Genomic DNA, 18073 nt, shown 5'->3' on the forward strand with positions numbered 1-18073 from the left:
GGGGTTGCAGGCAGATGCCCTGGAAAGAAGGAAGGTCACGTCCATGCCCACCCCAAGGGCTTGTCTGAGAATGCTGGAGAGCGATGGCCAGCCTCTTGGAAGCCAGCAGAACTCCTGGCTACTGCCTGGAACGCAGACACCACGCAGTTCCCATCATGCATCTGTGGGACACACATCCCACAAAGTGCCAGAAAAAAACTGGAGTGCTTACGTTTGCGGGGGGCGGGGGGCAGGGGGGGGCACTACATCATAGCTTCCCCTCCCGAAGTTTCCACGTGTGCTAGACACATAAAAGAAATATATCAAATCTTGCAGACTAGCTCATACAGTTGACCCTTTTTTCCATGTGACCGATTAACATTACCATGCAACGCTCCTCAAAATGCTGTCCGAGGAAGCCACGCGGGACGCGTCAGATTGAATCAAGGTCAGAGATGAACCACCTCCCCTCAGCGAGCCAAAGACAGCCCCCTAGGAGCGGGGGCATGGAAGGCAGGGGCGAGGCCCGGGGAGCACCATCCTGCAGTCCAAAGCACCACCAAATGAATGTGCAGCCCCCCTTCCCTCGCAGGGCCTGCAGTGCCCATGGGGACAGTCCTTCAGGGTCTCCCCACTCAGCACCCCCCAGGCCCAAGGGACCCGATCCATGGCATCCTTCACACACAACAGAAAACCTGCCCAGGACAGTGAGAACGCGCAAGATAACCTCCCCATACCATACAAAACAGGTGAAGGTCTTTATTGGTCGGACACCGTCGCCTGGACGAGCAGCAGTCCCAGAGGCACAGAATGTTGTGTGCTGGGGGGACACTTGTACAGAATCTATACCTAACGTTACAGAAACAGGGAACATCTCGTTCCTTACAGAGGGGCAAGCCATCTCTAGCAGACGGGGACGTACCGTTACCACTTCACACAGCATAGAGATCTATGCACATATGGGTAGATTATATAATTATTTATTACAAATAAACTGTCGTTTCACATCTCTCAAAAATGGATCCGTTTTTACATGTAGGTTCAGCTTCTGAATGTACAAGAAATGGTCATGTGCTCAGTTCAACCATGCAAAGCTCATACGTGTGTCACTAAGTACTTTAAAAATAGAATGGTCTCCTTTTGGACAAATCTGTTTGTTTAGAGTCAGGATTAGTAAAACAGTATGAAACTAATGAAATACCTTGATAGAAATCAGGAAGTGATCTGTACTGATGGTTCTGGGCATGTCAAGGGGCGAGGGACAAAAGGTACGGTCTTCCCTTAAAATCTGCCGGGAGAGAAGAGACTCTGGAACGGGAGGTGGCGGGGGCCACCGGGGGTCCAGAGGAGGTGGGTCTGGTCAGTTGCTATCCATTTCAGGCTTAGAGCACCACAGAGGAACTTTCTGCCAAGGAGACATCTTATCTTACCCACAAGAACCTTTTTTACTGCAGAAAACAGAAAAGGTCAGTTCTCGCTGGAGGTGGGGAAACCTGTCCCCACTCCTGTGCGCGTTGTCCTAACGCAGTTGACGGGGGGAGGAGTGCAGACTGACCTGCCGGGCAGACCTTGTTCCCATGAACACAAACTTGCCAAAAAAGAAATTGGATGTTCAGTGAAATATTGGCACCATCTGCCTGTGTGGAAACCTCGTGGTCCTGACGGTGTTCGTGCGGAGGCACAGCAGCCGGCTCGGGCCCCACTGGCCACTGTCACTCAAACATCTCGTAGTGGCGGGTCTGCCTCACCCTGGGCACCATGTCGATGAGGAGTCTGCAGGAAGGAAACACAAGTCACCCCCACGTGGACCCCCCACAGCCCTGGGGCTTGAGCGCTTGGGGAAGTAAGCAGAAGGCTTTTTAAAAACTACCATTTATATGTACCATAAAATTCAACCTTTTAAAGTAAACAATGTAGTGCGTTTTAGTATATTCATAGGTTGTACAAACCACAACCACCACCTAATTCCAGAACAATCTGTCACCCCAAAAAGACACCCCTTGGCCACCTGCAGTCATTCCCCATCCTCCCCTGCAACCTGCTGATCTACTTTTATTCTCTGCTTTGGCCTCTTCTGGATATTTCCTCTATATGGAATCACCTAACATGTGGCCTTTTCTGACTTGCTGCTTTCATTTGGTACCGTGTTTTCGAGGGTCATCCACATTGTGTCCTGAGGCAATACTTCATTCTTCTTAAGCCTGAGGAATACTCTACGGCTCTATCACATTGTTCCATTCGTCAATTTAACAGACTTTTGCCTACCATCAGTAATGTTGCTGTGATCACTCGTGCATGAGTCATTACGTGGATGTGTGTTTTCATTTCTCCAGAGTAGACACCAAAGGAGTGACACCTGCTGGGTCAAGTGGGAACTCCCAACATCGAACACAGTGAGGAACTACTCAGGGGTCTCCACAGCAGCTGTCCCGTTGTACATTCCCACCAGCAACGTATGAGGGTTCTCCTTTCCCCCCATCCTGGCCACCCCTGATTGTCCATCTTTCTTACTACAGCTATCCTCTTGGGAGGCAGGGAGCGCTTTAACAGTTAAAAAACTCAGTGCCTTTCAAAAAGGGCTCTCTCGAAGGCCGACCCCAGCCTGGATGCTGGAGCAGAGTCAGTGATGTCTGCACAGTGCTTCTTCAATGAGAGGACACAGGCTGGGTTTATCCTCAAGTGTGACCCTTCTGCAGTGACTCGTCCCTTTGGGAGAAAAGTCTCTAAGTGGGGTCTGGCGGAGTGGTGCTGCTGGGCCGTGCCCTGCTGGAGCATCCCAGGTGGCAGGAGGAGCTTGACCTGTGAGGATACCACACAAACGTGCCTCCCCAGTGTGTCATCATGATCCTCGTTAGAGAGGAAGGGGCACAAAGCTTCACGCACAAAAGGAAGACCACAGAGTGAGTAAAAGACTGCCCACCTCAAAAACACCGGGCCCCTGCTGGGGGCGTTTCTAGTCCCCTGGCCTCACCCGGGCTCAGAGGGGTCACAGGGGCAAAGTGTGACGGTCAGGAGTGGCAAATGGAGCATTCATGGCCCCTGGGGGAGCAAGGACAAAAGAACTTACTTGACCCCGTAGGCAAATATGGTGAGGCCGATCAGCACACCTATGCTGCCGTCCAGGTACCAGACCGCCGCGTTATGTTTGAACACTTCCGCACTCAGAAGAATGGAGAAGCCCATCACGCCGCCCACGAGGGAGTTAAACCCTGGAGAAAGAGCAAGGAGAGGCTGAGGGCAGGGCCAGGAGAACTTTCTTAGCCACCAGTGAGACTCCCCCCATGCCAGGCATGCCTCCACATGCCAGGCTCCCATCCCTGCTGAGCCTGCAGGGTCCGGGACGGCGTCTGCACATGGGAGACATTCAAGTCGCCAAGGACGACTTGAATGTCAGCAGGGCCAAGGACCGAGCCGGGATCTTCTCAACACTGTGAAGTCCAATTATGACCCCAGTTGGCCGGTGAGAGCACTAGGTCGAGCAGAGTGACATGAAACACCATGACCGAAGGTGACACAGATTGAGGGTGGGGCTGGAGACTCTCCCTGCACCCCCAATCCTTTGCCTCCAGAGCCTCCCATCAGCTGAGGATTTTCACTCTCCAGGAAAGGAAATGCTAAGTCTAGACGGGGGCAGAAAAGGCAATCGAAACAGGACTGGCGCGAAGAGGCACTGAGCAGCTCTCCGTTCACACAGGGCACCTCAGTGGGCTCCCCACTTCATTTGACCTTTGACCTCTGAGTTTTCAAAAGCCACGTGGGAAAGAACAGCTTGGGATGGCTTCTGGGGGCCCACCGGGTGTGAGCCGCAAGAGTCCTCGCCTGCCCCCAGCACCAAGGCGGCCCGGAGAGACGCTCGGGGTCCACGCACCTCCCCCGCAACAGGCCCCCCTGCAGTTCTGGGGCAGCTACACCTGCTCCCCTCCGAGGTGTTGGTGCCGGCTTCAAGCACGAGGCCTGGGACATGTTCGTACGTGGGGGGCTGAAGGCCTAGGAATGAGGTTCTAGGTGAAGAGCAGGGGAGGGTGGCATCGAGTGAAGCCTAGGTCCGACCCCTTTCTTGGGACCCAGGGTTGGACTCTGATACGCTGCTCCCCAATAACAGGAAGCAGCTGGACCTAAGCCAGCAAGGACCAATGGCCTCTGTCTGGGACCCTCCTCTCTTCCCTCAAGGCTGTCCTCTTCCCACGCCAGCTCTCAGCTGATGCCATGACAAGGACCTGCTTAGAGCACGTAGGTGGAGAAAATACGACCTCATCTTCCCCACACCAAACCACCACCCACCCTGCCGGCTACCGCCGCCACCCTCCCCCCTTTCCCCCCCCGCAGTGCTGTTCCTGCCTATAGCCAACTCCTTCACCTCTGTTCCTGGAATTCGGTTCCCGCTCTTGAGGCATCCCCCTGGGAGAAACCGTACTTCCCCCCTCCCCGACCTTCAGTCTCTTCCCTGGACCTCCTGGCACCCCCTCCACAACCCTGGCTCCGCCGCCCTTCACGCATCTCCTGCAAGAGCTGTCTCCCCGTGCACCTCCCGCTCTCCTCGCCCCTGCCACAACGGCGCCACCGCCCTGAGGTCATCAGTGACCAAGCTGCCACCTGCCCGGGTTCATAACCTGCGCTCCTCTTCGCGTCGCTGGCTGTCCTTGCTCCACTCCAGCCGTCCCGTCCCTGTCTCCACTGCTGGGTCCTCGTCTCCCCTGGGGGTTCCCCTGCACAGTGGCGGGAACTCCTCCTCCACCACCACCCCTGCCTCTGCCCTCCCCCGGGTGAGTGCCTGCCCTCCCCACCCCAGGGTCTCTCAACTTGCTCTTCGGCCTGACCTCTCTGCTGAGCTGAAGACCCACTCAAAAGCATCTCGAACTGAACATGTTCAAAGGAAAAATCTCAATTTCTGCCCCCAAACGCCTCACCCTCTCACGACCTTCTCTGTAAATGCTGCTACCATCCACCTAGCTGCCGAGGCCAAAAAAATCAAACAGCCCGTCCTTGACATCTCTCACACCCAAAATGTCACCAATCCCAAGCTAAACCATCTGTCAAGAGGTCTTATCAGCTGTTGCCTCCCAAACTCCGTGTGCCTCTCACCACCCAACCCCAGGGCACCTGCCCCTTGACTGCACCCCTGCAACAGCCTCTCACCACCTTCCCTACCCCCTGCCCACATCTCCCCCCCGCCCCCCGCCCAGACAGCAGCTGAAGGCCTCCAAGAGAAAAGCTGCTCAATTTTGGGTCACATCCCAACTCTTCAAGGCTGACCTGAGCTGCGGGGAGCCGCCCCTCCTGCCTCTCCCGCATCACGCACTGACCCTCCCGTCCACTACTCCCAGCACACCCCACCTGCCGCCGCCACCCCCGGCCTCCCCGCGGCCTCGAGACTCACTGCCCACCCCCGTCAGCCCGCACCGCTCCTCCCGGGGTCTCCCCCGCTGCCTCCTTCCCAGGCTGAACCCTCAGAGCCCTGCAACTCAAGCACACCCTACCTTCTCATTCTTGCTGTTGTTTCTTCCCCAGAGCTCTTCACTTCCTAACATGGTATTTTTACCCTTCTTCTTTTTACAAACATCTCTTTCTTCCCCGCTGGAGACATAAGCTTAAGGACAGGGCTTTTGTGTCTCTCGCTGTATTCCAAGTCCCAGAACGGGCTGGCACTTCTCAGGAGCTCAGTGGATGACCACATTAATGAATGAATTAATAGATGGAGGAAAGGAGGGAAGGAGGGCCTGGAACATGGCTTCGGCTGTGCTAAGAGGGCTCCTACTTAGCGGCGGCTGGGCTGAGCTGACCCCAGAGAGAGGAAGCCACCCCTGCCGGGCTCCGGGGGCCTCCCAGCCCAGGCAGGGTCTGTGGCCGGGGCCCTGGAGAGACTGCCTCTGAGGGAGGAGGTTTAGAGCCGTTCACTCCTCAACTCCAGGCTGGAGCCCGAGGCTCCCTGGAAAGTCAACCTCCCCACTCCCTTCTCAGGGCTGCCCAATTTCACCTGGGTAACAGTGGTAGGGACCGGGCAAGGCAGACACCTCCACCTTCCTTCCATCTGGGGGCCACATCCTCCACTGGCCAGCCCAGGGAACCTCGGGGAGAGGGAGACCAGGACTTGCCGGGAGCCGAGAGCTAGTGTGACCTCTCCCCGCGCTCCCGTGTCTAGCTGGGCCATCCTAAGAGCTTGCCCTAGGTGCCCCGGAGGCAGCAGGAGAACAGAAGAGAGGCTGAGCGGTGACCTTGGCTTCACCGGAGATGTGTCCCACCAGCTCCAAGTCCCAGGTCCAAATCTCCACTTCCACCTTTAATGGTGGAGGCGAGGGACAGGTGGGTTTCCCACCCCGTGTTGCCTCCTGGCTTCCGCTTGCCCGAGTGGCCCCTGTGTGGTGGCTTTCTATGGCTTCTCCATGCTCACCTAGCTCTGGACAAGGAAGAAATGGGCTCAGCATCCCTTCAATCACCACTCTCCATGCAGCTCTGGAGCAGACTCTTCTAAAGCCTGTGTTTTAAAAGCATCATGGCCCACTGGCAGCCTTTTGTCACCGCCATGGAAAGCTCTGCACCGGCTGAGTCCCTCCCCGGCCCCGACGTGCAGAACACACTGGCCCTTTCTCCCTCTCTGACGACCCATGGTTTCGTCCTCTGCAATCCCATCCTCGGTTCTGCCTCCACACCTCCCCCAGGAGGGGAACAGCAGGTCCTGAGAAGCGGGGGCCATATCTCCGTCCTGTCTCCTGATCTGTCAGGATCCCCCCTTCCCCTGCCCCATTTTGAGAAGCTCGCATTTACCCTCTTGCCTCTGGCAGTCTCTTGAGTCTTCCTGTCTTTTTTAATACATGGAATCAGGACAGTCCTCTTAAAACAACAACAACAAAGGCTCTGCAGCACACAGCTTTTCTCAGAAGGCCACCAAAAGCACCGGCAGAGTCCATTACTCTGTCCCAGGCTCCCTGGGCTGGAGTTTACATCTTGGGCATTCTCAGCATCGGGGGAATTTTAGAACCAAGGGGAAGACAAGGGGGAGCTGGCCACTGCCCGAGGGCAGCCTGGAATCATTTGCTCCCTGCTCCTTCTTTATCAGGGGCACGGGGCAGGGGGAGAGAGAGAGAGAGAGAGAGAGAGAGAGAGAGAGAGAGAGAGAGAGAGAGAGAGAGAGAGAGAGAGAGAGAGAGAGAGAGAGAGAGAGAGTGTCCTGGGGCCCCCCAGAGAAGGAGAAGCCCGTGGAGCTGAGAGAGGCTGCAGAGAGCAGGTGAGAGTCCCCCCGCCCTCCACTAGATGTCCGCTCAGTTCCAGCAAGTCACCCTGCTCCGCAGAGCCCACCCCCTGCACGCAGCTAGTTCCCGGGAGGAGCTCCCACTAGCTGGCCCCACTCACCTTTGCCGGTGACGGAGCCTGACACAGGTAGCTTCACCTCTCGTAAGCCTGCGCAGGAACGCAGGAACGCAGGAACGCAGGACAAGCACCCCGGGGCTAGGGGACGATTCTCTCCCTGCCGTGCCACGCCCTTCAGAATGGACAGCGTTCCCAGCCAGTCGTCCCACAGGAACCCCGAGCTCACAGCCCTGCACCCCAGACCTCCCATCTTCACCTCCGCAGCACACAAAGCGCGGTGGGTCACACACTTCTGGGTGCTAACTGCCCCCCCCCGCAGCCTCACAGCTTTTTCTTGTCCCCTTGGTTAAAACCAGAGCTGTTGTAAAGAGTAAATGCTATTGTCGGTTTAGGAACGCAGTATCCTGTGAGAGGCTCTCCTGATTAAAGGCTCTCCCGGTCTGGCCTTAAGGACTAGGGAAGGATCTGTGTAATTAAGCACATTCATTTTATGCAGAAAGTTCTGATTGAAGTTCTTCATGTGCTGGAAAAAACGACCCCAGCCTTTTGGGGTTTCAGAACTTGAGGTAATGAGGACAGTGGGCCCAGCGCCCCACTCCTCCCCCCGCCAGATTTCCATCTGTCGCTGCAGGCTGCTCTGGAGCCCAGCTGCTGGCTCCTGGTTCGAAACTTCCCCCGGGACCTCTCCACAATCCCCCTCTGTCCGATTGGCACTCTTCACTTGTGCAAAATCTTTCTGCCTTAAATAACACAGCCAGCTTCGGCCTAGTGCTGACAGCAAAAATCGCATGTTGACCGAATATTCAAAGCAACAAAACCAAGTTAGACAAGATTTACCACACTGCACGGCACAGAGTGGGAGTGTCTGGAATTTGCCCACACCTGCTGTCCCACTTTCCCTGAAGGTCTTCTTTCCGGCTGTAAGGACACAGTCCAGTGACAAAGGATCTGGTGGAGTCAGGCTGACCCGCTTCATGCACAGCTCCCGCGCGTGGGAAGGGCCACTGCCCCAGGTGACGGATAAGGCCTGCCCTCCCTCCCTGCATGGGAAGCAGTTTGCTGAACTTGCTTCCCTCCTGGAGAGAGTCTTGCCCCCAGCCCCGGGGCCAGACCATGAGAGGGGCATGCCCAGGGCGGCAGCCACAAGGGATGCCCTCCAGAGCCAGCCCCTCTGAAGACCCCCGACGTTAAAGATAGGCATGGCTCCTGAAGCCCATCCCGCCCTCACCTCGCAAAGGAGGGAAGGAGCAAGAGGAGATAGCTACACACGGTTCCCTCCATCTGCTCATCAATGCAGGGGTAAAACTGGGAGCCCAGACAACACACTTAGCAGGAGGCTGTAATTAGCGCTGCATGGTCGGCTGGCACTCCCACCAAGCAGGGGACTGTGGAGCTTGCTGACCCCCCGGGGGTCCCTAATGGGTAACAGGCTTGGGGATGGGGTACCCTGCTGCCTTTATGCTTTGCAGTAGTGCTGTCTGTCCTGTGTCTGTCTCTCTCATCAGCCTCCAGGGACAATTCAACCCCGAGCCCTGCCCGTTTCACAAATAGTGCTGCCACGTCCTCAAGTCTCCCCCATCCTCCACCCCTCTGCCCTCACTCTGTGCAGGCCACCACCCGCCACCACCCGCCACCCCCGCGGCTCCCCACACTTCTCCCGCCTCAGCTCTCCTTCCCTCCGCTCTATCTCCCCCCCTTGACGGCCACAGGGCTCTTTAGAAAACATCGATCATGTCACCATGTGTTCAATATTTAAGAAAACATCCAGAATCCTACCGTGGACCCGATGTCTGGCAGGATCTGCCATGCCCCCTCATCCCACGTGCCCCTCCGATACCCCAGACTCTCTCCCACCACGACCCCCAGGATGGGTCCCCCACTTTCTGCCTGTGGGTGGAACAGTTTCCACTCAAACCCTCCACTTCCCTTTCTCAAGAGCCCTCCCTGGTTCAAGACTGTGATGGAAACACTGCTTGTGTGTAGCTGGTTTTGTGTGTGAGGATTATAGAGTCAGAAGTGAAGCTATTCATTAGGGCGCCTGGGTGGCTCAGTCGGTTAAGCGTCTGCCTTCGGCTCAGGTCATGGTCCCGGGGTCCTGGGATCGAGCCCCGCATCGGGCTCCCTGCTCGGCGGGGAGCCTGCTTCTCCCTCTGCTTGCCGTCCCCCCTGCTTGTGCTCTCTGACACATAAATAAAACCTTTAGGAAAAAAAAGTTATTCATTAAAAAAACCAACTTATCATCACGGTCTTCTCCGCACACCACATAAAATGGGAGGAGGTGAGAAGGACACAGAAGCCTGAACAGAAGCTTAATATCTGGAATATCTAACAGGAAGTAAGACTGCAGTCAAGGCAGGGGGGGCCCTTGTTCTGGACCCCACGCTCGTGGTGGGAGGGGCGGGTCTGACTGCTGGGTCCACACCCAGGCCTCTGGGGCCGGGGGGCGGGGGGGCACCTCCTGGGTCTCCACTGCAGTCAAAGGAACAGATAAGATGTGGACGCTCTGCAGGCCAGGGGGCTTGGTGTCTTCAGGGCCTAAAGCAAGGCTGAAAGAGCAGCCCCTGGGGAGTACTCACGGCTGGGGGCCCGGAGAGCTGTGCTGAGGGTGCAGCCTCCCCCAGGCCTGCCCTCCCGGGCCCCCGGGTCCCAGGGAAGGAGACACGGAGCCGCCGCTGGAGAAGCCACAAGCCAGCCAGGCCCTGGCAGAGCCGTGTCCCTCAGAGTGACGGAACAAGAGGGAGCTGGAGAACCCACATGCAGACGCCTGGCTAATGCCGCCCGGCCTGCGGCTCCCAGCCGAGCGCGCCCTGGACTGCCCACCCGCAAGTACAGGAGAACTCCAAGTCCAAAGGAGGCATTTCCTTTCCCAGGTTAAAAAACACCAGACCACAAAGATCACGGGGAATGAACACTCCTCCTCAGATTCTGGGTCTGTCCCCGGAGGGGAAAGGGCACCCATTCGGGCCAGGGTGTGACGGGACCATATGCTAGGCGCAGCTTAGTGCAGTCCGCCTGGAAAGCCACGGTGTCTCGGTGGGTGGCAGAGCCCTCAGAAGACGCACAGGCCATGGCCTCAGGCATGCCCGCAGCGTTCTCACACAACAGAACCCCAGGCTCTTTAGACCTGGCTCTGGGAGAGAGCAGTTCATTTATACCAGAGGGGCTACCTAAGTGGCAAATGCACTTCTGGCGACCAGGCAGGAGGCTGCCCAGCAATGGGGCAGAAACCTGAAAGAGGTGGTTCGGATTCTGCTGGCCCCGTGCTCCTGCAGCACCGTGCTGTCCCAGCAGCAAACCCAGGAGCTGATGCCGGCTGGGTCCTGCCCTCCCCTGGCCTGCCCCTGCCCTGGGGTCCACCTGGGAGCTTGAGAAGCCAGGCGGGGCCTCCCGTTGCTTAAAAGCAGAGCAGAGAAGAGGACGGTTCAGTCCCAGTCGCCAACCCTTTTACTGTCTTAAACGGCTTTTGCGCTTAAAAAGCTTCGGTTCCATACGGGCAAATGGCGTCCACGGCCCCGGGCAGCCCTGCCTTGTTAGGGCAGAAGCCACCAGCAGGTGCTGCAGGAAGTGGCATTTGAGGAAGGTTGGAGAAGCCGGTGGTCAAAAGGTCACATAGGAGCACGAGACACTGCAGGGTCCGTCTCCCCTGGACCCTGTGACGCTGTGTCCTGGCCTCTTGGGTTGGCCAAGGAGGCAGCACCCAATCTCAGTGTGCACCGCCTAGCCTGGGGCAACGGTATAATTGTGGCTTCCTGGACTCCACCTCCAACTCCCAGAATCAGAATCTTTAGGGGGTCAGGCTCTGGGATCTGTATTTTTAACAAACACCACAGGCTGGGGAGCCCTGATCCACCCTGTTTTAAAGAGGTCAGAGTGGAGGTGATTCATGAAATTTATTAAATTCCCAGGGTACAAGACATCTGCCCTGATATGGGAACCCTGAGAATCATTAAACAGCCTGGGGAGAGGAGGATAGTGAGGAACAGATTCCAAATTGTTGAGCTGTTCTGCAGGACAAGCAACTGAATAGCATCTTCCCTCACTGTGAGCTCAGCCCCCCAGAGATCAGGCATATTGGCCTTACTCACCATCTGTTATGAGTGCTCTGCTGGTCAGAACCTTCCCCAGCATAAACTTCAACACAGCCAGGATGCTGCAAAGGATCCCACTTAAAATGGAGACGCTGAACAGGAAATCATCCTAGGAGAGAAAATTCCAGATTTCAACAGTTCACCTCCCGCTAGAACAGATTATCTGCAAACCACTTGCCTTAAAGATCAGGTTTGTTCAAATGCAGTGACCCAGAGGGGTACGTGCACCCCAGTGTTTATAGCAGCAATGTCCACAATAGCCAAACTGTGGAAAGAGCCAAGATGTCCATCAACAGATGAATGGATAAAGAAGATGTGGTATATATATACACAATGGAATATTATGCAGCCATAAAAAAACGAAATCTTGCCATTTGCAATGATGTGGATGGAACTAGAGGGTATTATGCTAAGTGAAATAAGTCAATCAGAGAAAGACAAGTATCGTATGATCTCATTGATACGAGCAATTCTTGATCTCAGGAAACAAACTGAGGGGGGCTGGAGTGGTGGGGGGTGGGAGGGATGGGGTTGGCTGGGGATCAACACTGGGGAGGGTATGTGCTATGGTGAGCGCTGTGAGTCGTGTAAGACTGATGAATCACAGACCTGTACCTCTGAAACAAATAATACATTATATGTTAAAAAAAAAAAAAAGAAGAAGAAGAAGATAGTAGGAAGGGAAAAATAAAGGGGGGGAATCAGAGGGGGAACCGAACCATGAGAGACTATGGACTCTGAGAAACAAACTGAGGGTTTTAGAGGGGAGGGGGTGGGGGGATGGGTTAGCCTGGTGATGGGTATTAAAGAGGGCATGTACTGCACGGAGCACTGGGTGTTATACACAAACAATGAGTCATGGAACACTAAATCAAAAACTAATGATGTAATGTATGGTGACTAATATAATAAAATAAAATTAAAAAAAAAAAAAAGACCCTCTTTGTTCCCTGAACAAATAATCAGTTGGGTATGCTGCCACCAGGTGGGAGTATCTTGCTTGTTCTCATAGGTCAGTTACTTACCTGTGTCACTGGAAAATGGAAAATATGATCAAAAACAGATAATCCAGATTTATATTCCCTTAGACACTAAGTATTCCTTTTCCTGTAGGAGATGCCCCTTCACACTCTTCTGCCAAAATGTTTGGCAATCACTGATCAGTAACATAATTGGGTGGAATGCTAAAAACAGTGCATGCTATATGCAGTTTTTCATAAATAATTCAAAAAGCAGTTGGAGAATACAGGAACACATAAGTACACCACTGGACTAAGAACACTTCAACACAGAGCCTACTGAACTGGCCACAGGGTCGATCATGGCTGATGCTACTTATAACCATGTTTTTTCCTTAAATTCAAACAAAGGCAATAAGAAGTTCAAATTTAGCCTTAAAGGTGCGGAAAGGGCATCTAAAGATAAAGTCTGCTATTGACGTTATCTTAGCACTTCCTATAAGTTTTTACCTTAACTTTGCAAGAAAATGAATGAGTCACACACGCAAAAGCCAGCACCACCATCTCATGACATTAGGGCCCACCACGCTCCTCAGCTTGGAGCCCCCGTGCATCGCTCCCATGAGACACGGCCTCCAGATTCTCTCCAATATTAAAATGCAACTTCCAGCAGAAATCGGATAAAGCATCACATATACAAAAGAAGTAAGACTCCTTAAGCATCTTATTATCCAAATTCACTAACCTAGTGCCAGAAAGCTGGGAAAAAGGAAGATAGTCTGTTTTCCTGGCTTCAAAAACTGAACAAAATCATTTGAAAAATCACCTCCCCGGAAACGAGATATCTGCAAAGCATCAGAGCATCTCCCCCAGAATACTGATCAGTGGTGGTTGGTCTTAACATATGTCCCCAGATCCTTTGCTAATCCTTCTTCTAGGAGGGGCAGCTGAATTCCCTCCTCCCTGAGTGTGGGCTGGGCTCGTGATGGGTATCTAACAAGTAGGGTATGGTAAGGGTAAAATAGTAACTTTGCAGGGGAGAAGCCTGGCAAGTGATCTAAGCCAGGTAATCAAGATTAACAGGACCATTAATGAGTTATGCCGATATCATGTGCTTCCTGATATGACGTGACATGACGAGAACAGGCCTTGGTGTTCTTCTACCCAAGAATCCATAACCTCATCTGAATCTTGAAAAAACACCAAATGAACCCACATGGAGGGACAGTCTACAAAATACCTGAGGAGTACTCTTCACACATGTCAAGGTCATGAACGATAAGGAACAACCAAGAAACTGTGGCAGATTGGAAACTATGGAGACAGAGGACTAAATGCAACATGGTGTCCTGGACTGGATCCTGGAATGGAAAAAGGATATTAAGTGGAAAACCTGGCAAAACTGGAATGGAGCCTGGAGTTTTAGTAATAGCCTAGTAATCTTGGAGTTTGGGCAAATGTGCCCTGATTATCTATATGAGATGTTAATGTCAGGGGAGGCTGGATGAAAGATATACGGGAAATCCCTGTAATGTCTTTGTGACTCTTTTATCTAAAATTATTTCAAATTTTAAAGTTCTTTAAAATAATCACCTCCCTGAATTTTATTATTATTACTACTATTCTTATTATCATTTTCACCTCCTCAAATTATCAGTAAGGACTATGCCAAACCTAGCCTCTTGGCAGATCCCAAGTCCCTGCTGTGCATAAGTGACAAAGCAGGGTCCGTGAGGGGTAGGGGTAGGGGTGAAGGTGGGCAAGGATCTCCAAATCACAACTCCCTTTGTGCAGGGACTCCCTCTAATCATGAATGTTGGCACCCACAGGATATAATGCAATGTATCAACACAGACCCAGTTGCTGACAGGATTCAGAAAGCCTAAGTTGGGAGACTGACATAGTCAAGCACTTTGAGACTCCAAGTTCAGAGACTGAATTCTTGCTTTGCTCAACCCCCATACCTGAAGCCTTTCTGATTCCATTCAGTGTGTTGGCAAAGCCCTCATCCCTAAATTCCCAGATGTAGAGAGAGTCTGTGTTCACCCCATCTAAGTCCCAAGGAGCTGGGGTACCCCTATGCATCTTGAGAATAGCCACTACGGCTTTAGCAGTCCTTTCCTGGGTCTGCTCTCCCAGGAAGCTCACTACTGGACAGGGGGCTTGGCTGAAGGGCAGTGATGCACCAGCAGACCTTTGCTCACATCTGGAGCATTGCTTACTGGGGAAACAGACCAGAGCACTCGAATCTCAATTCTCTCTTCTGGGGGCGGGGGGGGGGGGGGGGGGGTTGGTGATACCTGCAGCCCCTGGCAAGCAAATACTGTGCAGTCAATGTAGCAATTTGTGTTAAAGGGGCCCAAGCACTTGATCCATGCACTAACTTATTCCAGCAAACAGCCACACTAAGCGCTAATGGCAAGCCCCAAAATATGCCAAGCACTCCTATAAAAGAAACGTCAGGAACTGATTACCTAGAAAGAAGTATGCACGGTGCAATGTAAAGAAATATAAGAAAAACTGTCAGTGGGACCCACACCATCTCGTCAAGGCTTCTAGTTCAGACCACCCACACCAGTGAGGGTCAAATGCAGCTCCAGTCCATCTCCGGGGCTCCCGTTGTCTTTGCTCTGCTTCACTCTATGCCATTTCCGTCCTTCCAGGCAGCCCTGCTGACTTCAGGGACAGTAGCCTGCCAGATGCTTCTTCTGCAGCCCCCACCAGCCTATAAAGTCTCATCCCTGCAATCAACAATAAAGCCCTATTCTCTACCATTTAGAGAGGTTCCAGTTCTCTGCTTGAACCTGAAATACCACCTCAGAAGGATGCTTCAAACCGCTTAAAACGGTGCCTGCCTGCTGAAGAAGGCCATCAAGAAGACCTGACCGCCAGCTGACCTGCGAGCTGGACCGGGCAACTGGAGGATCCCCATCCCCCAATCTGTCCTTGGAATGTGAGTTCCACTTGCCTTCCTCACTCCCGGAAGCTGCCCCCAGGATACAGCCTTGAAAGAGAAACGTGCCGTGGGGGCTCTCTGGACTGGGGTATATGACTGAACCCAGTTAAAACCTCTACCTAAATGTTCAAGACTGGGTAGACAGGATTGTGGAAATCTACTCATCTTGTGGCCAGCCAAGGCAAGCCTCATATATAAGTTCACCTGCTCATAAAACCTACCACCTACCAATCCGAAGTCATCTTCCTCCTTCTTCCATCTCCTCCTGCCCTCCACATATGGGGTCCAGTTTCAGGTCACACCTGGGAAGCCCCAAGGAGCTTGCGAACTAACAATTGGTGAGCCAGGCAGGAAGGAGGCATCCGCACGAGTTGGCCATCAACCTCTATGTGGGGAGGAGGGGCCCATATATTAGATGCTTGTGGACTATTATGAGACAACAGGGGTGATGCTTTAACACATCTGTGTGAGATCTGTGCACAGCACACTGCAGCTCAGAAGAGAACAAAGGGTGCCACGGTGGGCTGGCCTCTACTGTGTTGGGCTGGCCACCGAGGCCCCACTAGAGGCTGCAGCTCGGGTGCCGGAGTTGGAGGAAGAGCTGAGGGTACAGAAGGACGGATGGTGGTCTGAGGCTCTGCCGGCTTCGGGGCTGGCCGACAAGGTGGGGGAGCAGGATCATCAGCTGGAGACCTCAGCGTGCCCTTCTGCAAAGCTAGGAGGGGTGCAAGGGATCTTGGATGAAGATCTGGGCACCTGCGACAAAGCCTGGTCAGGATGCTAAGCGGTGGGATCTCTGGGAAAGTGAAGAGAATGCAGAGGGGGATTTGGTGGTGACTGGTGAGGAAACAGACCAAAGAGCCCCATGCCATCAACCTTTAATAGAAGGGAAATTTTTTTTAAAGATTTATTTATTTGACAGAGAGAGACACAGTGAGAGCGGGAACACAAGCAGGGAGAGTGGGAGAGGGAGAAGCAGGCTTCCCACCGAGCAGGGAGCCCGATGGACCCTGGGATCGTGACCGGAGCCGAAAGCACCCAGGCGCCCCTAGAAGGGAAATTTTTAAATAGCAATTAAACAAAACCCTCCTAGGAGAAAACTTGCCTTCTTTCTCTGTGCCTTTAAGTTGTAAATTGTATCATGCCTTTGAAATGTAAGCACCCCAGGAGATAACCACAAGACTGCCCACAGAGACTGAGGAGGAAAAGGAGGAAAAGGAGGAAAGAGGATTTTTAAATAGAGACTGCTAGAGGAGCTTCTTTGCCCAATATCTAGTCCTCAGCCTCCATAAGATTACTCATCAAGGGCTCAAGTTTTAGAATGCAAGGTATGGGGTCTCTATTTGTGTCTGTATGTTTATGTGTGTCTATGGATCTATGGGTCTATGTTATGTGTGTGTGATGTTTTTATACCTCCGGAGGGCATTGCCGAACTTATTCTGTAAAATGAGCCCTATTTAATTAGCTTAAGGTTAAAACAAGCTTTAATATCAAACATGTACGTATGTAAAACTAAAACATAATTTTCTTTCATCTGCTTAAAGAACAAAGTTTTCTTGGACTATTGGTCTTTTTTTTTAATTAGTTTTTTTAAAGATTTTATTTATTTATTATTTGAGAGAGAGAGCGTGAGAGGGGGGAGGGTCAGAGGGAGAAGCAGACTACCTGCTGAGCAGGGAGCCCGATGTGGGACTCGATCCCGGGATTCCAGGATCATGACCTGAGCTGAAGGCAGTTGCTTAACCAACTGAGCCACCCAGGCGCCCCTATTGGTCTTCTTTTTGATGAGATTATAAAAGGTTTTTCTTTACCTTTTAAGTAATCTGCCCAGAAAACAAAGATTAAGTAATCTGTGTTTTGTCAAAATAACTTCCTGTGCTTCATGTTATCTTTATCAGGCCTTTGATTACTTAACAAAATTGAGTTTCTATTAAAAGGGGTATGTTTTTCACAACAATGTAACTTTCTGTATTTGCCCTTGAAGTCTTTAATTATCACTTTGATTAAATGGATAACTAAGTATTATTTCACAGTGACCTGTGAACCTATTTAATCAAGTGTTTTTAGACATTTGGATATTTTTGACAAGCTTCCCAAGAATCAAATTTTCAATCAAGTCTTCACCATGAACCAACTTTGGAATTTTCCAGAGAGACCCCAGACTATCTCAAAAGATGTGTTCTCTTTCCTTATGAAAGGAAGATGTTGAACTAATTAGGCTTATTTGGTAGGTTAAATTTCATGGGAAGCATTGTCAAATATGAATGATGCTAAACTTTCTTTAGAGCCCATTTATTTGAAATCCCTAAAAACATGGTAAGTCCTGGTAAAACACTATTAGTCATAATTTTAAAATGTATGTCACAGAAATAACCAAATTCTCTTAATTAGATTATAATGAACTCTCTTCAAATCTTCAACCATCTTTAACCAATGTTTTAAGTCTTTTGTCATTTACAGACAGTTTTATTCTGATGCTTTGGCAAGAAGTGTTCCTCCAAAAGTGCTTCATCGTCAAGGAGATTCAAGGAAAAGATTTTGCTTAGTAAAGGTTTCTGATAACTAAGATCAATTTGCCTTCATGTGGAAGGGACAATAATGAAAGTTTCAAGTATCCCCCAAGGCCACCTGCATAGCCCCACAATGTGTTGTGGACCTGTCCCTGTGTCTTCCTTCCCCACATCAGTAAAATGGGCCCATGACATCAATGATACAATGTTAACATGTAAAGACCGCCTTTGCTACAGGACACTGTGCAGGCTTTGCTGGAGTATCTGTAAGGGGAA

The 18073-nt window shown here is 52.1% G+C and overlaps 1 protein-coding gene across 1 annotated transcript in view; it reads right to left on the reverse strand.

Annotated features, from left to right (window-relative positions):
- Window positions 1–725: 725 nt before the first annotated feature.
- Window positions 726–18073, reverse strand: part of TMEM163 (transmembrane protein 163) — a 215280-nt gene continuing 197932 nt past the window's right edge. The window contains exons 6-8 of the mRNA XM_027588895.2: window positions 11370–11481; window positions 3047–3188; window positions 726–1752 (exon numbers count right to left, since the gene is read on the reverse strand). Of these exons, the coding sequence (XP_027444696.1) occupies window positions 1692–1752; window positions 3047–3188; window positions 11370–11481 (315 nt within the window). The 3' untranslated portion in view covers window positions 726–1691. The remainder of the gene's footprint in view (window positions 1753–3046; window positions 3189–11369; window positions 11482–18073) is intronic.

This window comes from Zalophus californianus, chromosome 3 (assembly GCF_009762305.2).
Source record: "Zalophus californianus isolate mZalCal1 chromosome 3, mZalCal1.pri.v2, whole genome shotgun sequence".
In the NCBI taxonomy this organism is placed as follows: Eukaryota; Metazoa; Chordata; class Mammalia; order Carnivora; family Otariidae; genus Zalophus; species Zalophus californianus.